Below are 24,059 nucleotides of genomic sequence, written 5' to 3'. Positions count from 1 at the left end.
AGAGTTTAGCTCTAGCCAAGGGCGTAGTTTTGGTTTGAACATTGGGGGGGTTGAAGTGTACCTCGGGTCATGCTCCCTCTTAAGGTTTATTTATTTGTTTGTTTGCTTAAATGTTTATTTTTGTAAAATGGTCTTTTGTGCTATCCACCTCACATGCAAAGTTGGTTGATTGCGTAACTGCAATAAAGTAATAAGCTTGTTAACAAATACTTGTTTACATAGGATATAATATATTTTATATTATTTAGACACTTAGGCTATAGTTTGACATAATGTTCTAATTCAACATGCCATGGGAAGTCAACCTAACTTAACGTTTTCTTTTATTGATATTGTTTATTTCTTACTCCTTAACAGTTCATCAGGCTGTTAATGATTTAATCTGTGCCAACATTGGAATATCTGAAGGTTTCTCCATCACTCATCATTAGAACCCATTGGCTCTCGATTCTGACTTGTACTTGCTCTTATGAAAAAGTACCATAGTTCTTAACTGTAGCATTTGTTATAATAAGATAATAAATCTAATAAATCTCCCCCACCCCACAAACTACGCCCCTGGCTCTAAACCTAATCAAACACACGATTAATCAATGCTAATCAATAACAGGATCATTAGAAAATAACAGGTAGGTGAGTTTGATCAGGGTTGGAGCTTAATTCTGCAGAGCATTGCTCCTCAAGGGCAAGATTTGAGGAAACCTGATTTAGAACGTCAAAAATAAATAAATCACAGTTTTGGAAGTGTTTTGGGCATATTAAACATTTTAGAGGACTCCTAGTTAGTGTATTAATAATAAGCTTTGGTATTTCTGGAATTAACAGTTAAAATTGGGCTCTATGAAAAGAGTTTATTAGATGCAAGCGAAGCGTTCCAAAACAAAGAACCGCGCGTTACTTCACATTTCGAATGCGACGCAACGGCACGTTCGGCCAATCAGCAGTGGGGAAACGGGACACAGTGGGCGAGTCTTTCTTCCACAGGGAGCGGTCCACCAAATTCAAACAGCCACAAGAAACAAAACAAAGGATAGTCCGATTTCATCAGACTCTGCGGTGTGGAAAAACAACGGTAAGTTTCAATTTTAAAGTCGATGAAATGTAATAGTAAATGTAATTTCACGTTCTAGATCATTTTGTGGATTCTTTATTGCACGGTTTTGCATTGAGTTAACGAAACTTTTCAGATGATCATTGTGCTTGTGCTCTAAACTCTGCTCAGCGTAAACATATTGGAGTTATGTTTAGGTTTTTTTTTTGTTGTTGTTGTTGTTTCCTTTTTTCTTTTACATATTTAAAGATTTTCGGATTTTTATGAGTTCGTTTATCATTTCAAACTGAGGGGAAGCACTTCACATTAAACAGTGCAGGGTTGCCACAGTCATGGAAAAAAACTTAAGTGACCATTCTAATATACTTTTAACAGAAAAATGTTTACAGTAAAAACTTGTATAGAGTGAAAAATTATGTTCGATTTAACATAAAATTACATGCAACGTTACTGAAAATCCTGCGAAAATGAACTTTATAAATACAAATTAAAAACATGTGCTTTTTACAGTTCAGTATTTGTAAACTTTTTTTTTTTTTTTTTTTTGCGCAAACAGACTATTTTCATCTCTCTAAGATCTCATTATGACATCCACAATTGTGAGCGGGGTCTGGAGGTCACATGCAGTCCTCGATGAGTCCGAACCTGACAGCTCTCCCGAAGCGGCACAGCAGTTTAAGAAGATGCGCTCCTCCAGCTCGCTGAACTCACTGAGGATGTCTCTGCGCAAGCGGCTGCCCTTGAAACCAGTGCAATCCAACGTGAACATCTCTGAGACCCCCACATGGGAGTCACTACAGATGAACCAAAAGACTAGTGCTGTCCACAAAATGACCCGCGGTGCCAAAAACTCCATTGGAAGCGTCTATCAGGTGTGCTTCGTTTTCTTTGAATCTATGAATGCAGATTCATTCAATCAACTGTTGTAGTTATTCATGTAAGACAGGTGTTTTAAAAATATATATTTTTATCTTCTAATCAGAGGTTTCAAAGGAGCAGACAGTCACGTCAGGAGTGTCTAGTCATGACCCCTGGTAGAACGTCAGATGGTGAGGAATGTGATTGCATTGGGACATCACAAACCCCAAAACGATATGCTGCTCATACTACCATCACCCCCAGGCGAGCTCCAAGGTCAACCAGTAAGCAGACTCCTCGAGGGGGCTGTACCCCAGAAGCCAGTGACTTTGCCGTTAGGACTGTGAAGACCACGGGCACCAGGAGGCAGCTGGTGCGAATGGCTGCACTCAGAAGCCCTTTTGCATCACCCAACACAATGAATAGCCGGAGGTGAGACTGCTCAGCGACAACATTTTTGTTCTTAGTAGTGACATTTCTTTGTGACAGGAAGTTTGGTTTAGAAGGGATCAACCTTTTTTTTTTTCACTTGTGATTTGCTACTTGCATCCAGTATATTAGGGGAAAGGACTTTCACATTCTAGAGAACATTTAAAAAATTGGGTGAAACGGTGTAGTGCAGGATGAGTCATCAATGTCTTTTGTCATCTATTTTTCCCCCCCAGAAAAGAGTGACTATGTTCAGAAAGACATATACCGCATTACTTAAACTGTTACTGCAATATTGTTTACAGTGCACAATATTCAAATTTCTGCATGCATGAAATACCCAGATGATTGACTGTATTTGCCGAAATATGCAGTATAATGACAACACCGTGTAGAACACGGGATCCCACAATTCTGTAAAAAAAAATAATAATTTGACATTTACACTAGATTAAAGATTTTTATGATATTCAGTGTTATTAGTATCATTGAGATACTATTATAGTTTTTATTAATATTTTGAATTAATGTTTTTTTTTTTTTTTTAAATGTCTAGTTTCTAATTTTTTTTGTTTGTTTGTTTTAGTTATTTTCGCACAACTAAATTAACTAGTTGAAATAAAAACATATTTTACATTGTATTTCAGTTAACATTTATTTTAAGTAATGAAAATGTTTTTATTTGGGTAACTATAACTCCAAGCTGGATATTATCAAACACTCACTTAACGAATAGATATTTAACTAACAGAATTAATATTTCTGCCTATCCTTCCCTATACTGTGTAGTATTCAGTATAAGTAGTATACTTGTATTTCATTCCAAACATATCTCATGACTGTAGATTTTAAATTATCCATCTTTGAAGTACATTAGCATATAGATAACCTAAACGCCACAAAACATTAGGGATGAGAAGTGCTGCAGATAGGAACACAACATATGTTATCACATAATGGTCCTCTCTATCCTGTGACAGGCGGTTTGATGAGGATCTGGATTGTGTATCCAGAGGCCTCCGGAGGCTGAAGCGTCTCTCTCAAGCCTTTGATGATGCGATTGGGAAAGATGATCGGTGAGTACAACAGAAGACCAATTCAATTCTCATTCTGTAAAAAAAGAATTACCTCACTGTTTGTTTTAATCTTTACATTTTATTAGCTTTATTTCTGTCATTTTGTGAGATGGGGTGAAATGTTGTGCTCACTCGGGCATAATATGGTTTTAGTTCCTGCTTCTAATATTTGGCCGTTTCCTGTTTGGGATTGTGGGCCTCCTTTTTTATTTTATTATTCCCCCCCCGGCCAACGGATGAATATACAGCAGCTGCTCTGTACTGAACCCTCCTTAAAAAGCCTTCATATAGCACTTATTAAAATTGAATAAGATGTCCTTTATTGCAGTTAAAGGAGTTTGCTTTTGGGAATTGTTGTATAAATGAAAATAGTGGAAGAACTGATCACCACCCAACTGGTCTTGATAGGGCAGCAATGTGATTTAATTGTTTAATTCTAAGGATTCTGTCTTTAAGACACTGGTTTTGAAGCCGTTTTGTTCTCTAAGATGAGATGGTTTTATTATGCTGTGTTACTGTTAATATCTTCTAGCCTTTCCTCCTTATCTGAGGGACCCCGTTCCCACCCCCCTTTGAATTCCACACATAACTTTCCTCCCGCCAAGATTTTCAAATGGCTCAACTCTCATTCCTTGGTGGGAAGCCACTCTTAATCAGTCCAGCTAAATGGGACAAGATAATTTTAGGGCTGATTGAAATCAATTGTATTGCAGTCAGCAACTGAAATTAAAAAAAAAAAAAAAAGCTTAGTCATCTTGACTTGTGACATCTTTCAGAATGAAGTCAATTTTATAATTTTTCTCCTATTCTGCAAACGACAGATTCAGGGAGTGTCTTATGGAGTAAAGCCAAGGTAAATGTTTTTAAGTATCTTTCTGAAGGTGTTTTTTTTTTTTTTTTTTATAAATTAATAATTGTGTGCAAAATGCAATATTTATTCCATTTTGTGACCGTGTCCAAGCTAGTAAATTTACTGTAGCTCACTGGATCTGATGCAGTCAGTGCCACACTAAAGCTTATTTGTATTGCATGTTTTGGTTATTAACCTACACCAAATACTTAAGGAGCATTACTTTCTAATATCAAGAACTAACTCGATTTACAATGGCTACTGCTTGTTTGACTATTTTTCTCCCTTTTTCTTTTTACAATTCTTTTGCTTCTATATTGTGGTTCGGTTTTTCCTGTATAACACAAAAGGTATTATTGTTCAAATGTCGAAGATGCTCTTTTCCATATAATAAAATTTATGCTGATCACAGCACTTTTGCTTGTTATATATACACCACTAAGTCTGACCTGTCTTGCACTTATGTAAAGAACTGTTCATAAGTTTTTTTTTTTTTTTTTTTTCTTTTCTCTTTAGTCATGTTGTCGTATAAGATCCCTTTTCCCTTCCTCCATGTCCGATCAGAAAGTTATCATGATTTATTTTTGTAGTCCGTTAGCAGTAAGCTCATAGGCTAAAGCCCAAGATATATTTTGTTTTTTACACATGCTGTATGTGTCTAGTAAATTGATTGATACTTTAATTCCAAAGGATTATGTGAGTTTGATAAGCGGGTATGAAATAAATAAATGAACACGTACAGTTATCCTCTGTAATTACAACAGTGATACGTTTGAGTGAATTGCACTCGCAATGTGCTCCAAAACTATTTTTTTTTTTTTTTTTTTTTTTTCAAAGTATACTACTTGGCCTACTTTCTTATGCATAAGCTAGGGTATGCGCACAGTGTGCATGACACAAATTTCATAATCTGCACAGTACACATGAAATTTTTAAATTTGTTTTGCACTAATTTGTTTGTCCACAAGGTGGGAACACTGACCCAGGTCGTTTCACAGGCCCTGTCCCAAATGGCTCACTTCATGTGCACTTATGGTCTTGCAGTCTTATAATGGCAGCCACGTGTGTATGTCCGTTAAGTCCATAAGACTGTAGGGAGTCCCAATTGTTTTTTGGTCTATACAAGGATAGTTTACCCAAAAATACAAATTCTGTAATTTCTAATGTTTGTAACCAAACAGTTTACAGTAGCCGTTGACTTTTATATCATTTCTTTTCAAGATTCAAGATTATGTCACATACACAATTATACAGAGTATAACCTGCAGTTAAATGTAGGTCAGGTCCGCTCCAAGGACAGTGCAATTATAAAGTATACAAATATTAAGAAAAAGAAAAGTAGAAAAAAATAAAATAAAAGATGAAAAATATAAATATAAATGTGCAGGTCAGTATGTTGTTGACTTGGTTAGTAATAAGAGGAATGTGCAAAAAGTTGTACAGGGTATTTAAATAGCAGCAATATGAGGTAGAACAAATTCTGAATGGCTTATTGATATGGTGATATTTACATGGAGTCATGTGATGTTATGACACAAAGTTAGTTTAGGAGCCTGATGGCCTGGGGGAAGAAGCTCCTTCTAAGTCTCTCAGTCTTTGCCATCAGGCTACGGAAGCGCTTACCAGACGGAAGCAAAGTGAATAGATGGTTACCAGGGTGATTTGAGTCCTTGATGATTTTAACAGCTCTACTTTTGCAGCGTTTGAGGTAGATGTCCTGCATGGAGGGGAGAGCAGACCCTGAGATGCGCTCAGCTAAGCGCACAACTCTCTGTAGTGTTTTGCAGTCCTGATTGGAGCCGTTTCCATACCACACTGAGATGCACTGAGTCAATACACTTTCTATGGTCCCTGAATAGAAAGTTTTCAGGATTGCTGGTGAGACCCTGAATTTCCTCCGTTGTCGCAGATGGTGCAGTCTTTGCCTGGCTTTCTTAACCTGTGTTTGGATGTGTGTAGTCCAAGTCAGGTTCTCAGAGATGTTTACACCAAGGTACTTGAAGCTACTCACCCTCTCCACAGGGGTCCCACTGATCATAAGAGGAGTGTAGGGCTGCTGCTGTCTCTTCTTAAAGTCCATGATCACCTCTTTAGTTTTGCTCACATTCAGAGAGAGACAGTTGTCCTGGCACCATGATGTGAGTCTCTCTCTCTACCTCATCCAAGTATGCGGTCTCATCGTTGTTGGAGATGAGGCCCAGAACCACAGTATCATCAGCGAATTTGACCATAGATGTGGAGCTGTGAGAGGACACGCAGTCATGCGTGTAGAGAGAGTAGAGCAGGGGACTCAGGACACAGCCCTGTGGGGCTCCTACGTTCAGGGTGATGGAGTTTGAGGTGAACTGGCCAACTTTCACCACTTGAGGTCTGCCGGTGAGGAAGTCTTGAATCCAGTCACAGAGTGAGGGGTTTAGGCCGAGGTCTATGAGTTTAGAAGCCAGCTTGATGGGGACTATAGTGTTGAAAGCGGAGCTATAGTCAATGAATGGCAGCCTTACATAATTCCCATTGTTGCTGTCCAAGTGTGTGAGGGAAGAGTGGAGGACGTAAGAGATGGCATCGTCCGTATATCTGTTTGGGCGACAGGCAAACTGAAGAGGGTCCAAAGTATCAGGTATGGAGGAGCAGATGTGGTTCTTTACAAGTCTCTCAAAAACCTTCATGACTATAGATGTGAGGGCAACTGGGCGATAGTCATTCAGGCAAGAGGGTTTATTGTTCTTAGGCATAGGGATAATGACAGATTTTTTTGAATGCGGTGGGAACCATGGAGGTTGCAAGGGACTCATTAAAGATGGAAGTGAACAAACCAGCGAGCTGATCGGCGCAGGACCTCAGAACACGGCCGGTTATCCCATCAGGTCCGGCTGCTTTCCTGACGTTCACTTTCTTTAGCGCCCTCCGAACCGCAATCGAAGCGGCCGTAGAAGATTAACTCGTCGGCCAGCAACGGATCTGCTCTTACCTCAGTGGAGGATTTGTTTCCAAAGGCACAGATGGTCCTCAGTCCCTGCCACATGCGTCGAGAGTCATTGAGCTGGAAATGAGACTCAATTCTCTCTCTCTGTATCTGTGTTTGGCGGCGGCTCTTACTGCGCGTCGGAGAGCATAGCACGATGCTTTGTTCTCGCTCATATTCCCAGTCAGAAGAGCCTCATTGTAAGCGGCAGTGCGTGTGTTAACCGCAGCATGGATTGTACTGTCCACCCACGGTTTCTGATTGGAGAATGTCCTTCTAGTTATTGTTTCTGTAGCTTGCTCAGTTGGCGTGTTTACAAAGCTTAATGCTACATCCGTGAACTCGCTGACGTCAGAAGAACTCACCTCCTTTTTTTTTTTTTCTCCATACTATGGAAGTCAATGGCTACCGACAACTACTGATTATCAACATTTTTTAAATATCTTCTGTTGTGCTCAACAGAAGAAAGAAACTCATACAGGTTTGGAACAACTTGATGGTGAGTAAGGCTCAATCTCATTTCTACCCCTTACCCCTACACTTATCCCTACCCCTCTGTTTTGTGCGTTCACATGAAGGGGTAGGGGTGTCTCAATTCTCTTGGTTCGAGGGGTAGGGCTAGGGGTAAAGACCAGATAGCCGTTCAAAGATTTTTCGGGACCAAACTTCAAATGAAGGGGTATGAGAATTATCTCGGCATAAACCAGCAACATGGCTGCCCGAGCAAGTTTCTTTGCTCGTGTCTGTGTGTGTGTGTGTCAATAAGCAGCACATTAATATAGAATAAGGCTCTGTTAATATAGAATGGTGTAACGATATATTAATGGTGTCCCATTTCTTAGGGGAATATTTTCACCCCTACCCCTCGACACCATTTCAAGGAGAAGGGGTATACAATAGAATTGGATTGGGCCCAAATGATGACGGAATTTTCTTTTGGCTGAACTATCCCTTTATTTTGCATTACACTCACTGCACACATCACTTTTGCAAACAACCTGTACATACCTTTGCACATTTTTCTTGTACATACCTGTTCATCTGAGTATTTAAGTCTATTAATACTGTCCTGTACTTTCAGGCTTCTTTCCTTTTTTTTTTTTTTTCTTCTTTTGTTATACCTTATAAATAACTGCACAGACTATGGCGCGAACCTGATTTACATTTCACTGCCGTTATATATTCTATATCACTGGCCGAGAGAGCTCATGCTGCAAATGAAAGAACACCTGCCAATTAAGAAAACCTATTCATCAGTTTGACAACACATACGCTGCAAATGCTCAACGCAAATAAATACGCACGTTGCAAAACAGAAATGTGGTGCAAATAGGCGCAAACTACCTCAGAAATGTTTAATGAAACCACAAAGTGACGAACATGACTGGTATATATTTATCAATGTTTATATTAACATCCTGATCATATGATTCCTTTTTTTATATATTAGCCTAAATAAGCTGAAGAAATATTGTAACTGAAAGGTTGTGAAAGCTGGCTAACTTATTTTACAGCTTTCCTTACAAAAAAATAACAGCCTATGGTTTTACTATTAAAATTAATACATTTATTATAAAAAAAAAAGGTTATTATAGTTAAACCATGGTGGCCATGCACAAATTAACCATGGATTTGCTACACTAACCATCGTTTACCCATGGTATTTGTACAACTGTGATCAATATAGCAAAAAACAAACCCACATGGTTAATTTATTTTGTTGGGGTAATTTTAATGTGGTCCACGATAATTGTTCAAGTTTACTTGTATAGCGCTTTTTACGATACAAATAGTTGCAAAGCAGCTCTACAGGAAATTAAGTTTCCACAATATATTTATATTGCAGAACCTTAATACATTTAACTTATGGCAAAATTTGGTAATTCTGTATGTTGTCTGAGCTTTGGCATCCTCTGAGGTCCTCTGAGGGGTTGGCATAATCTTTTCTCAGGTGTTCGGTCATCTTGGATCATTTAAGGGTTGGATCCAGACTGAAGCTTCTGTAATTCCTAGTTACCATGGGATGTTAATTCCGTGGCAGAAACAGAGAAACAAATAGAGACATAATTATCGTAGCTGCTGCTCCATCTAAGCAAAAATGATTTGTTCAACCCAAGCTGAATAATAATAATAATAATAATAATGTACATTTGATCAGATATAACTGCAGTACAATATTATAAAATGCATTATGTGAATGCTTGGCAAAAGATGTCTTTAATCTACATTTAACCCTCTGGGGTCTGAGGTCATTTTGGGGCCCTTGAGATGTGTTGACATGCCCTGATATTTGTGCTTATTTCAGCTTCTTAAATCATACTATTGACCAACATGTAATTTTTTTTTGTATTCAGCACAAACTGTGCTACAATAATATGTGACCAAGATGGATGTACATGTCTGCATTTCTTAGAAAAAAAACATTATGCGTGGTTAGTAAGTTTTGGGGAAAATAATGTAGCTGAAATAAGGCCATAAAAGCCACACTAAATCGTCCTGAATAAGACTTTTGAGTAATCAGTCTTGTAGGCTAGAATATTTACTTCACAATTATGTGAAAATCATTCTGCTTACTCATTCACAGAAAACAATATATTGATTTAAATTTTTAAAGACATGTTTTGTGATCTAAAGCCAATATGCGAGGGAGTGGAAATGGTCTTGAATATTAAGTGGTTCTCACCTGAGAGACAAAGGGCCCTCCCCTAAAGCTGCTAATGGCCCATCAGTGTGACTGTGACTGAGACAGGTAAGACAGAGAGTGTGAGGAGACTGAAAAAATGGGTTTTTTAAATGATTTGTATTTTATTTACAACACAGTATAATCAAAACATACATAATGAAGGTCAAAGACACATTATTGTGCACACTGATCTAACCACAGAGATGTGAACAGACTTTGAGTCATTCCTGTAACAGATTCTGTTCAACAAGTGAAACAAATACCTGATATTTACTTATTTCCATGGATTCAAGAAGAAAAAAACACAATCAGTAGCCAAGGATCTTGTTTTACCATAGAATATCAGTGTAGTTGACCATCTGATGTTGGTACGGCGCTCTCAGAGGAAAACATCTTGAAGAAAGTCATCAGGATTCATCTGTGGTTCAGGTACCTGATCCAAAAAAATACAAACAACCAAAAAAAAAAACATTTGTGAGCATAGACTCATGCATGCTTTGTACTATCATACACAAAAAAAGACATTTACTATCTGAGAAACTAATTATTATTGTTTAGTATGTTATTAAAATCTAATTTTGAACAGAGTAGGCAATTAATAATAAACATGTTCTAAACAGACTCGTAGTATTCATCATGTTACAATGTACTCTCATATTACTTTTATTGTTTTATATAGAGCATGAAAACAACAGTTTGGGGAAAAAACAACTATGATTGTGTAGTCATATAGCCTAGTATGCATGATTTTATAGCAGCTGTTATGATTCTGCAGCACTAGACTCAAGTATGCTGTGATGTGAACCACAAAAGGATGCACTTTGTACTATAAAAAATTATATTTTATATCGGAGAAACTATTATTGTTTAGCATGCTATTATAATCTATTTTGAACAGAGTAGGCTATTAATAATAAACATGTTGTAAACATACTTAGACTCGTAGCATTCATCATGTTACAATGTACTCTCATATTACTTTTATTGTTTTATATAGAGCATTAAAACATCATCCTGCCATAAGAAATTTAAATACAATAAATTGTCCATCATATTCAAACACTGTAGTGTGGAATTACAGTTTGGGAAAAAACAACTATGATTTTGTAGTCATATAGTCTAGTATGCATGATTTTATAGTAACGTTAGCTGTTATGATTCTGCAGCACTAGACTCAAGTATGCTGTGAACCACAAAAGCATGTACTTTGTACCATAAAAAAGGATATTTTATATCTGAGAAACTAATTGTTATTGTTTAGCACGCTATTAAATCTATTTGTGAACATTAAATATTCAAATATTCATTCTTAGATGCGTAGCATTCATCATGTTGTCGGTTGGGAAAAACCTAACTAAACGCGTTCAAGTTTGTCACAATAACACGCTAACTAATGCAAAAAAGAAGCATTTACTTACTCAGATCGATCTTCTGTATGAAGTCTTGCACTTCTTCTGAGGTAAATCCAGCCTTTACTCAGCGCGTCTCCTTCCAGAAACGAGCAGCAACAGAGTCTCGTGACTGTTTGTTGTTGGGCGTCTCCAAGCGCGCGCGCGCGTCACGTGGTTATTTGAATGTGAACACGAGGGGGCGGGATCTCATTAGAAATAATGAGTTAGACTGGACAGACTGAACATGGTGTCGGTTTCATACTGATTACTTTATCACAGAACATTTGTTTTCGATAACACTTACTTCATTTGAAAGCAGACACTTCAGGCTTTCTATAGATATAACTCTCATGTTTCTGTGTTGAGTATTCGCTGAGTTACACTTCATTTTAGTGACCCGTTACTATAAACATATCGCGGAGACGGAGAAGACAGAGAGCGCATCCTGTTGGTTTTCTTTTTTTTTCCAAAACCACAAAGTTTTGTTGTAATCGTGAGTGTACTCAAAAAAAAGTAGACACTTAACAGTTTCGATTGATGTATAACACTTATTTGTGTGACCAAAATCAACAGAGTACTTTTAGTGTCTTTTGCACTTATCGTAAAAAAACCGAGTTCGTATCGCCGGCGATACGGCGGGCCCCAGAGGGTTAAACAGAGAGAGTGTGTCTGAACACCGAACGTTATCAGGAAGGCTATTCCAGAGTTTAGGAGCCAAATGTGAAAAAGCTCTACCTCCTTTAGTGGACTTTGCTATCCTAGGTACTACCAAAAGTCCAGAGTTTTGCGATCTTAGGGAGCGGGTTGGATTGTAGTGTGGTAGAAGACAAGTTGGGTACACAGGAGCTAAACCATTTAGGGCCTTATAGGCAAGTAATAATATTTTGTAAATGATACGGAACTTGGCTCATAATTGCGTGTTTCTTTTTGTGTTATGAGCATTTGGAGCATATGTGCCGTCAAACTGATGTTTTCTTAATTTGCTTTGTGCTTCTATTTGCATGCGTTTTCTGAAGTTGCAGCGCGTTTAGCTCTCTGTGTATGTGACATAAAAATCTTGAATCTAAGGGTGTTTGCGAGTATACTCTTTGTGGCTGCTATCAACCCACGATGCACACTTCTGGCAAGTCCATAATGAGGCAAGCTATGCATCAGACTTGAACTGGGCTGTCAAAGTGGCATTATGTCATGAAAATGTGGACTCGGAGGAAGACCGCAAGGGCGTAGGGTTCGATTTGGGACCGGGTTAGTCACTGCCACAGTCGGGAAAAGAAACGGAGGGGACCGAACGAGACCAACAACAAACTACTGAAGACTACAGAGGGACGTAGTGTTGACTAGTGCTTGTGTGAGGAGATTAAGAGATGCATGCAATTCCAGTTTAATTAATAACTACATAAAAACCCTTGTCAGTAGGGTTGTCGCGCTATTGACGAGCATAACAGCAGCAACCGCGATATTTCAGTGCTTTCTTTTTCTTAAGGTTACGCCCTTCTCGTTTTACACTTCGTGCATGTGTACTGAATATTAGTAATGATAACAATGTGTACCATGCTGATTTGTACAGGGGCTCAGTTAATTTGCACTTAACAAGCCTAAACAGACAGCGAATGAGAGCAAGCTCAACTGATCGAGTGCGATTACCTTTGTCTGTCCTTCAGGCTGAGTCATGTATATTTGTGAAAACAGGTTGTCATGTCCAAGGAAAGCGAAATCTGTCTTAGTATCGACGCATTGCTGGTCAGCTGAGCTTTTAAAAATGGCGCTCAAAGTTAAAATTATTTCAACAGCGTGTTTCATTACATCTCTCTTTGAATGAATCGGCGTTTTTGAACATGTAGTTGAATGAATGGTTTAAAGACTCACTCAAAGACAGTCTCTTGATGCCACCTTGTGGTGCAACAACGAAGCTGCACTGACTGACAGCCCGTCTAGAACTCGCAGGTGAAATATCAACAGAAAAAGTATCTTGTCAGTCAGACTCGAAGATCAGAATTAACTGTTATATAGGCTAACAATAGACTAATGATTTTATTGTCAGGTTTGTTTTATGTGGACTGTTATTTTGTCATTCTCTTTTGTTTACTTCACTTCCTGTTTCAACGCGATTTTAAGCCAGGCTCACACTGTGCTTTTTTTTTTTTTTTTAAATAGTCTCTTGCGATTGTTGCTTGTCACACTGTACGAACATGATCCCCATGTCAGACTGTAGGACTGAGTTGTCTTAGGCTACGTCCACACGAAGACGGGTTTCTTTTTTTTTTGCCTCAAATTCCGTAAACACGGAGTCGTCTCAGGAAATATCTGCGTCCACACGGAATCACTGAAAACGATGTAGTACACATCAATAGACCAATATGTGGCGCTGTAATTCTGCCACAGATACACAAAAAAACAGAAGACTTGGACCATGTGCGCTGAATATAAACTAACACACAAAGCAGAAGATTTTGCTTTAATAAAACTAATGGGCTCAGTAGGTTCTGCAGCACAAACACAGGCACGTAGTCTGACGTTGTTGTTGTTGTCGCTGTTATGTGACGTAGCGGTGTCTGATTAGGGGCGAGACATGGGCTGATGACGTCATCGTTTCAGAAAATATACGGATTCGCCGTCAACACGAAACCGGCGTTTTCAAATTTATCCACCCTGGGACCCGGTTTCAAAAATGATCGGTTTCACTCTTCGAAAACGCCGGTTTTGTGTGGATGAAACGCCTATACGGTAAAAAATGTATGCGTATACAGAGAAACCCGTCTTCGTGTGGACGGGGCCTTAATGTCAGACTGTACGACAGTCAAGATGCGACAAAAACGGACGCACTCAAGGGCTGTATCCGAAATCGCCCCCTATACCCTCAAATAGTGCACTATTTGAGGGGACAGCCATTTTAAGTGGTGTTCGAAACCATAGTGGATGTTCTCGAGTGCACTAATTCAATCCCACAATGCACCGCAAAAACGAGTGTACAAGCGATGTACACTCAACGGCTAGAGAATCCCCAGAATGCACTGAGAGAGTCGCGCGACGAATGAATTCCCGCGTCTCACCAGAAGATGGCGCCCACAGCTGAATCATCCATCCATTAATTTTAGAAGCCCTCGTCCACGGCGTAATACAACACAGGTACAAATTAATTGTAAATTGACTTAGGGTTTATGCATAATTTCCCTGACTGAGTTCTAGATAAATCCTTCAATCTTACTATTGGAGCTGCACGTATCAAATTATTATTTAACAGGAAGCAAACTATGCAAAAGTCCTTCCGGTCCACTTGGTGTCCGAATTCACTCACTCGTTTTCATTCACTCGTTTTCATTCACTCCTTCAAGTGAACTATATGAGTGGACTAATGTAGGGAATGTGATTCTCTGACAATACCCTCATTCACTAGTCACCTGCACCCTCGTTACCCAGATCTCAATCACCTGTGTACTGATTTCCCGCACCTGTCACCTGCTAATTAACAGCACTATATCCACTCACCGCCAGCACTCCTTCCTCGTCCGGTCTACCGTTCACTACCCGAACCTAGCCAGACTACTAACCTTGTGTTGCTTACCTGCAGAACTCCTGATCTCCACCGCTCCTGGAACTCCCTAGTCCTGATCCTCCCCACGGCAGTGCGCACCGCCGACTTCCCTTCCTGGATCCTGTCCCCGCTCCTCCACTCAGCATTCACCCTTGCACCAATTCCAATAAACCCTTGTATTGACTTTACTCCTCCGTGTCTCCTAGCCTGTTCGTGACCGGTATAGGGGGCGATTTCGGATATAGCCAAGAAGACTTGTCCGGAGTTTTACATCATCAATACGCGTGACCCGCGTTCTCTAGCTATAATGGTAGCTAGCAAACAACAGCAACGTGTAGCGTTAGTTTTATTAATTACATGCCTTGATGTTTAAAAAAAAAAAAAAAAAAAGACGACGTGTGTGGAGCAAGTCATGGCTGGGCAAAAGAGGACTTTATGGACTTCCAGTTCTACAGAGCGAACTTCAGGTCATTTTGTTATTCGAGTTTAAACATCATGCCCCTTAATAAATAAACTTTAAGTAAACTTTACTTTGTACCTAGTTTTTACAAATAATGATTGGTTTGAAGTTGTCGCGCTAATTGCGTCAAGTTCAGTGCTCCTATTGGTTCTTGGTTTGACGGTCGTCGTAGGAGATGTCACACTGCAGGAAAGTGTCCGAAATCTTCTGACACTGCCAGAATTTAATCGGAGGAAAAAATTGATCGCAACGGCCATTAATCGGCTGTCGGTGAACATGTCAAACCAGCGATCTAGACAACCGATTTTAGCCTAGGATTATAGGAATATTTTAGGATTTTCAAAATTTGTCTCAGACGACCAAATCGTGGCCAAAATCGCACAGTGTGAGCTAGGGGTGTGCTCAAAATATCGATTCTTAGATACATACCGATATAATAAAAAAAGATACAGTATCGATATTCTAGCCCTTAGTATCGATATTCCGCCCAGCCATTAGGGGGCGCAGCGGCGCTCGCGAGTTTCAAAAAACTCATGGAAAATGTTAAAGCAAGATGTAGCATTTAAGTGATTTCATAGTGAAATATGTTATGGCAGTACATGGTGTCACAAAAAAGAATTATAAGAAGATTTAATAAGAAGTTAAGAATAATAAGAAGAAGATTTTGTGCTTGTGTGAGCTCAGACTGTACCCTTGGAAAGTTAAATGTTGACTTGTGGTAATTTCCAGATTAATACAATTTGTGTACAATTAATCAGAGCACTTAAAGTTGCAAATATTTAAGCAAAATGCACTTTGTTATAATGCACTTCAGGGCTCGACAGTGCGAGCATTTCACTCGCATTTGCGACTAAAAATAGATGTGTGCGAACTGGAAAATGTATTTAGGAGCGCAAGTGCGAATACAAAACAAAATACAAAACAGCCTAACTTATACAGTAGCCTATAACAAACGTATTAATTTATTCTGTTTATTTATGGAAAAATTGCGATGCAGCCTCATATGATTACTTTAGAACTTTAAAAAGGCAACGGTTTAATTTAAATGAGCACAGATGAGAAGAAAAGCGGAGCGAGTTAAAGTGAAGACGCGCTGAATGACGCACATTCGCCACTAGAGGGCGCTGCCGTTACCCCGGTAACCCAGTAAACAAATCAGCTGCGCTATTTTCCTAAAACTGTGTAAATAATGTTTCACACTCAGTCATTTAGATATTTATATTCGCTTTAATCTTCACAATAGCCTCAAATAATTCTTACTTAAAGACTTAATGAGCTATTTATTTTCAAACATTTTTTCTAACCTAAACATGGCCCATCCACTGATCTATAATAGAGAACAGTGGGCCTATCTATATATCAACGACTGATTCGTTATTATTGTTCAGTAACACAAGTTCCATTAGTTAACATGAAAAAAACAATGACTGCATTTATTAATAATGCTATCTTAATTTCAACTTTTAATAATACATTATAAAATCAAAAGTTGTCTTAAAGCTGTAGTCTACGATGTTGAAAATCAGTCGAGAAAGCCAGAATTTTTAAAAAACTCATCCCGCCCCTCCACACGCACACCCCTACCCTCTGTGCTACCTGATCCCTCCCACCGGGAAACGACCTGAACAACGTCACTCAGTCAAGCAGGAGTAAACATGGAACAGAGATGTACCATGTGCGATGTCGGCTAACATTCCAATGCCGACCGGTAGCATGATCATGTTGTCAGACTGATAAAAAGCTATTTATGTAATACACCACACCATAAAAGTATAAATAAATGCTTACCTGCTCAACAAAAAGTCAGCCATGTCAGCGTCGGTTTTAAGTCCAAGGTTTCTCTGAAGCTTCCTCCAACGGGCAATGGTGGACACTATATTGATTCGGCTTTGAGTCCGGCGTTCTTCACATTTTTTTTTAATCTCTGCTCTTTCCTCAATTGACTTTCTCTTTCTTCTAACCTTGACTGTTGGGGCGAGCAGGGGCCGCTTGCTGCTGTCTGTTTGTTGGTTTTTCTCCATTGCTGAGTTGATGCTGCCTACTTTCGCGCAAAATTTCATGTCGCAGGAGGGGGCGGGGTGGGGTGCGGTGGGTGGATACGCGAGTGGAGCAGGGGATTGGATGAGAGCAGTTAGGCCGGACAGCTTACATTGGTCAATTTCTCTGCGGGTGTACACCCAATAGAGTGAATGGATTTTTTTCATTCTTTTTTCTCTTCATATTATTAGGATTGTACTGTAGAACCATAACCAGCATCTAAACGAGGTTATTAATAATGAACAATCTTTGAAATCGTAGACCATAGCTTTAATATAATTCAATGGAGCTAACATTAACTAACATAGTTGTATTTTTTATTAAATCAACATTAACAAAGAATATTAACTACTGCAACAATTAGCTATTGCACATTTTTAGTTAATGTTAACCTGCTTTAACTAATGTTATGGGACCTTACTTACCTATTGTTCTTTCGTTCATTTGAACAATCTTTTGCACTCTAATCTTGAAACACTTGTTTACTTTATATTTTTATGTATTTTTTATAAAAGTCTTTTAGTAAATTATCTTTAATAAAGTTATTTAACCTGTTAGGACGACAACACTTTTTTCACTTAGAAATTATATATTGTGATTTAAAAACAAAAACATATACCGTGACAAAAGCTTCAATGATTATTTTGAAAATTTTATACCGACACAGTTTAATAGGATTATAACTAATTACATAATTAGCCTATTAAATAGTGTCTGAAGTAAAATTATTTAAAAACCTTGTGTACTTTCTGTATTCTGATAAATTAAATAATGGTGCTTGTAAATGTCTCTTTGTATCCCCTTATTAAGCTAAAACACCTAATTAGAAAAATTTGCATTGCGCCCCTAAATGTTTTTAATGCGCTCCTAAATTTTTTGACTTAGGAGCACATGTGCTCCTTGGGGAATAGGTAAGCGTCAAGCCCTGCACTTTTGTCTTCAATAAATTGAAGAAAAATGCAGAGTTCTGTTTGTTGAGTAAATGTGTTCAGCATTAACTAATTGGCTCTGGCCCATGTATTTTTATTGAATCGTATCGAATCGTGTCACATTGTATCAAATCGTATCGAGACAGCTCTGTATCGAGGTACGTATCGAATCGTGACCTGTGTATCGAGGTATGTATCGTATCGCCAGGTTCTCCAAGGTATACAGCCCTAGTGTGAGCCGGGCTTTAGTTTCATTGGTTTCTTAATATGACCTGTTGAGCCACTCAAAATTACCGCAAGGGAAATTCCTTCACCTCGACAGCCCCAAATGTTGTCCCAACTAGTCAAACACTTGTCTGAACAAAGAATTTCATGTTGATTTAAGGCCGAGTTCCCAGCATGCATTACAGCATGAATAAATTATGCAGCTACAGTAATAGGATTATGGTTTTGCTGTTTGCTGACTTAATTTAAACTTTAGTTTGGTTTTTTTGTCATTGTTAGGTATTTGTTGTACTGTGATGTAAGGAGCTCATCTTTTTAACATGTTGGTTGTCACCGTTCTTGAGGTTAGTGTGTCTAGTTTTGAGGCCTAGAGAATGTTCAGCCACTCTTAAGATTTAGATATCAATGACAAGTGTATATGTAGACTACAATGTCTTTGCTTGTAAAACAACTTACAAGATTAAGTTGTCATTAAGGTTCATCAATTTCTACAATATCGAAGACAAACGTTTTGGTTGCTGTGACAATTTCCTGTTTGCAAAATAAGACAATCAGCATTGCATGAACAAACAAATGTACATTGGCTAAACTTAACTGTGAAGAACTATGAATGAATGATGCATTTATATAGCGCTTTGTGTATTGCTGTACACCCAAAGCGCTTTACAATCATGTGGGGGGGTCTCTCCTCAACCACCACCAGTGTGAAGCTAAATACTATTGTTGAGAGAACTCAAGTCTTACTGCGTCAAGTTGCCTTATTTTTTGTGTTTTTATGTTTACTGTTTATTTTTTACAGTGAAGATAACTTTCTAATTTCTAACTTTTTCTAACTTTTTCTCTGTATTAGCATGACAACTTTGGACTTAAAAGGATAGTTCACCCAAAAATGAAAATTGTCATTAATTACTCGCCATGTCATTCCAAACCCGAAAGACATTCATTCATCTTCAGAACACATGAAGATATTTTGATGAAATCCGAGAACTTTCTGACCCTCCATAGATAGTGATTTCACTGACATCGTTAAAATGGTCCATGTGACCTCAGTGGTTCATCCTTAATTTTACGAAAAGTATACTTGTTTTGCAAAAAGAAAACAAAATAATGACTTTATTCAACAATTCTTCTCCTCTGCGTCACCATCTTCCGCTATTCATGTGAGTATTTTGGGTGAACTATCCCTTTTAAAAGCTGTTGGTCAAATTAAACAATTCCTTGTCTTTATGCCATCTTTATTTTTGGTTATGTGAATATGTAAAATTTAAAATACACAAATTAACTTATTTTAATTTTTTGTTTTTTTTATAAGCATTTGTTTATGGTTTCTAATTAGGCACCAAATAGCTAGAGTACACTTAAAAATTTAATGGGGAATAGGATATAGAAACGCACCTTCTTGTACTTTACTCAATAAATAACCATTGATTGTGATGTGACTGTAGGGTCCAGGCCTTGGAGCACTACAAAGCGGTCATGAACATGGGCTCCACCAAGAGCAACATTTCCAAAGGACTGAACAGGGCTTCCATCCGAAAACAGACCCAGCACATCCAGCAGACCGTCAGCAGCTGGACTGATGTGGCCTTGTCAAACATCCGCAAAACCTCTTAAGAGGCACCTGTTTTCATTATGCTACTAAATGTGTGTGGTCTTTCGTTTCTCAGTATATGCCAGAAGAGGCCTTATCCAGTATTTTCAATGGACTCTTTTCCTATCCGTCTGTATCTTTTTAAGTGTTTAAAGTAAAGGGCAACTGAATATACTGTATCACTATTTGGGAATAGTTTGCATTTATAGCTGCTAATTATCAGATGTATGTGCATGATTTTAGTTAATGCACATTCATGGCTCAGTGTGCTTGATGTAATTTAAGCATTTAGCAATTCTGCTGTGAAAAACCACCAAAAAATGTGAATACCAAATATAAGCATATTTGAAATGCATATGTGGAGAGGTCAAGGAATTAGAAAAATTAATGTTATTCATCAAGGAAAAGAACCAATATTCCTTTTTTTTTTTTTTTTTTGCACACTAAACTGACATAGATACTGACCGTAGGAGATGTTACTAATGTTATTATGTTTGCTAAATGTCTAACCAATTTGGTTGAAGTTTTTTAACAGTATTTTACTACTTTGGTACTTTACGGAGTTTACTGTAAGATGTTAGTATTTGTGTAAAGGGAGAATAAAATGCCAAGTATGACATTTTCACAAATTCACCAAGCAAATATTAAGACACTATAATCATCAATTGTACTTATAATATAACGATCCATATGTAAACATTATCAAAGGAGAATAAGAGAATTCAAATAAGATAAATTGTCTACAAAACTATTACATGCATTTGAGTTTTTCAAAGTTGAAATGTTTACATATATTGCTTTGCATTATGCATGTGATTTGTTTAGAAAAAAAAAACAGCAGAATTGTTTGCTTTTTTTTATACTTAATAAAAACGGTTGAATATTTGATACATTTAAATGATTCATTACTTTTCACCATAATAACCAATAAATAATTTTAAAGAGTTACTTTGCCCAAAAATGAAAATTCTGTCATTAATTACTCACCCTCATGTCGTTCAAACCCGTAAGACCTTCGTTCATCTTCGGAACACAAATTAAGATATTTGATTAAATCCGAGAGCTCTCAGACCCTCCATAGACATTAACACAACTGCAATGTTCCCAGGTCCAGAAACAGCATGGACTATTTTACCGATGTCCTTGTGACATCAGTGGCCATTTTGGAGAGTATTCACTAAATGTAAACCGTGCTGACACAGAACAGCATACACGGTTTACGTTCAATGGATATTCTCCAAAATGGCGCCAGGGGTGGACACAAATTGTTGAATATAGTTTTTTTTTTTTTTTTTGCACAAAGTATTCTCGTAGCTTCGTAAAATTACGGTTGAACCCCTGATGTCACATGGATTATTTTACCGATCTCCTTGCTATGTTTCTGGACCTTGATCGTGTAAGGATCATTGCTGTCTATAGGAGGGTCAGAGAGCTCTCAGATTCCATCAAAAATATCTTAAATTGTGTTCCGAAGATGAATGTAAGATGAAGTCTTATGCGTTTGGAACAACATGAGGGTGAGTAATTAATTTTCATTTTTGGGTGAATATTTTTGAGTGAGATTTTTTTTTCTGTATCTCCTCGTGCTTTTTTTTATTATTGACTAAAATGCAATAAAATAACTGACACAATTTGCTTTTAAATTGCTCAGCAATGAGCCATCAGTTTAAAAACGCTGCTTACGTGTCTGTTTTAAGGATGGTAAATGTTTGAAACTCCAGAGGGAGCTGCTGTAAAACCACATGCAAGATTTCAGCTCATTCAACAATTTCATCAAAAACATTTTAATAGGCTTTGCCATCTTACTTAAAATAGACACTTATACATTTCAAATTTTAATTAAAACAATTATATCCTGGCCAGAGGAGAAGTATCAACAAATACTGAAAACTTGTTTTTCCTTTGAATTAAATTAAGACTATTAGCACATTAATTATTGTTTTATTCAAACTTAATTTTGATCAGTTTGCCATAAAACAAGACTTATTTTATTTTAATCTCTAGACGCGTGACCCTGGACCACAAAACCAGTCATAAGTATCACAGGTATATTTGTATTTGTGTCACATTTGTACTGGAAAACAAGACAAAATACTGAGGGTAATCCCCCCCTCCCCCTCCCCAATATCATATTATATACAGTTTTTGAGCAATACAGTCATATTCACAGAACAGATTCTCTCTGAAAATGCCACAGATTTCAAACCACAGCAGGACATGTTTAAAGACTGTCAGCACGTCATCTATTAGCACATACGACACCGTAGATGAACACTATAGTATTTACATAATGAATGGGTATGCAGCAACATTTTGACAAAAAGAATCTGGGTTCAGCAAAACATGCAGACAGGAGTCTAAAAAACGATATATATTTATAATGGCATTTGGAATGCTCCTGGTGATGTCCATTCTTCATCTAAGCTCCTTTTACCTTACAGCTAATTCAAATCAGCGAGGTAACAAAGGGTCTTCTGAGAAATGTGTGGGTCACCAAAAAGCCATAAAGAACACACAGCCTCAGATTGGAGGACTGCTATAAATAGATGCAGTTCAGGTGCTCATGTCCATGGTTACCTTCACAACATACCATTACAGGAGTCTGTAGAAACCGCACACATTAAATAAAAGTAAATAAAAGATAACCCTGACACTACATTCTATAACTGCTCTCTGTCATACTTCTGTCCTTGTCTCAATTATGACATCTATAAGAATCACAGGGTGTTGTTAAAGCGTTCAGTGACCAGTCTTTAATGTTGCTGGTCTCAGACCAGGGTGATTGTTTGTTTTGGAGGTAATTTGCAAATCCTTGTGGCTCATCCAGTCTTGTCTACCATGGAGCCCATCTATTGAGTCTACAGATCATATGAACAAAAGGTCTTCTGGTTTGAGATGAGATCTTGATGTGTTTGAAAATGTACTTCTTCTTGCTGTGGATGGAGAAAAAATATGAAATTACTAGATGGTCTTTCAGCCTTACCAACTCTAGTCAATGCCCTAACTGTTGAACCCAATTAACTATATAACACATGGTAGCAATTTCAGATATTAATATGTAATTCAATTCGAATTTAGAATACACATTTGAAGCATCTATATTCAATCTCATTAATTTAATTTGAATGTATAACAAGTCAGATATAAATAAAGTTTGTTTATATCTATAGAATCTGCAGATGCTAGTTACAAAGAAAGTAAGTCTTACATCCCCAGAAACATAGCATTAAAAACCTGTAAACTGTGTAACTTAAAGAAGAGTATTAATTTAATTTGTAATAACAAAAAGACACAGAGAAACTAAAATATTTAAGCTTAAATTTATGATTTATGTATTTGAACAGCATAAGGCTTCTATCCATTTTGTCTACAAAGTTTTAATATAAACAAACTAATAAACTTAATGTGATGCATATTTGTCAATCATACATAAATTAAATGGGTAAAAAATAAATACAAATTCTGCACTATTTTAATAATGATTTTCAAATTGCATTTATTCAGATTGCTCAGAATCAGAATAAATCTGTTGTTGCAAAAACTATTTATTCATATATGAACATTGATCAAATATGCAGGGCTCGCAAAGTCGCTAGCCCGACGTCCTGGGGCTATTGTGTTTTTCAGTCGGGCTACCAAAATGTATCACTGCCCTGCCCGACGGGCTACCTTAAATACAGGGCTCCCGCAGGTCCTTAAAAACTCTTCAATTTAGTTGTATCAAACTAAACGCCATAAAAAGTTTTAAATATGTTAAATGGTATAAGAATGTCTTAATTATAATTTCAAGAGGTCTTACAGTTGGGGACGGAAAGACAAGAATGGCAATAAACCTGTATTAAACTGCAAAAGGCAATGATGCAATTGAATAAATATGAGTGCTGCACGTTTCAAGTCAAAACACCTGTCGTCTTTATGTGAATGTATCTGAAGGGAACCGACTGTCTTCAGAAACGTATCGTTGGCATTTTTATTTCATCTTACC

The 24,059-nt window shown here is 37.6% G+C and overlaps 1 protein-coding gene across 3 annotated transcripts; it reads left to right on the top strand.

The window, feature by feature from the left end:
• The first annotated feature begins 963 nt into the window (after positions 1-963).
• On the top strand, positions 964-21,030 carry pimreg (PICALM interacting mitotic regulator). 3 transcript variants are annotated; one of them, XM_079404776.1, is made up of 6 exons: positions 981-1,072; positions 1,608-1,923; positions 2,034-2,341; positions 3,319-3,414; positions 4,236-4,267; positions 19,929-20,963. In XM_079404776.1, exons 2-5 carry the CDS (start codon positions 1,636-1,638, stop codon positions 4,258-4,260), a joined length of 717 nt encoding a protein of 238 aa, XP_079260902.1. In that variant the 5' UTR covers positions 981-1,072; positions 1,608-1,635; the 3' UTR covers positions 4,261-4,267; positions 19,929-20,963. The 3 variants fall into 3 exon arrangements, with proteins under 3 accessions (XP_079260900.1, XP_079260902.1, XP_079260901.1); XM_079404774.1 differs by lacking the exon at positions 4,236-4,267 and having other exon boundaries at positions 964-1,072; positions 19,929-21,030; XM_079404775.1 differs by lacking the exon at positions 4,236-4,267 and having other exon boundaries at positions 996-1,072; positions 1,628-1,923; positions 19,929-20,964.
• The last annotated feature ends 3,029 nt before the right edge of the window (positions 21,031-24,059 follow it).

The sequence above is a fragment of the Barbus barbus genome (genome assembly GCF_936440315.1).
Source record: "Barbus barbus genome assembly, chromosome: 43".
Taxonomy (NCBI): Eukaryota; Metazoa; Chordata; class Actinopteri; order Cypriniformes; family Cyprinidae; genus Barbus; species Barbus barbus.
This window is presented reverse-complemented; position numbering and strand designations above follow the sequence as displayed.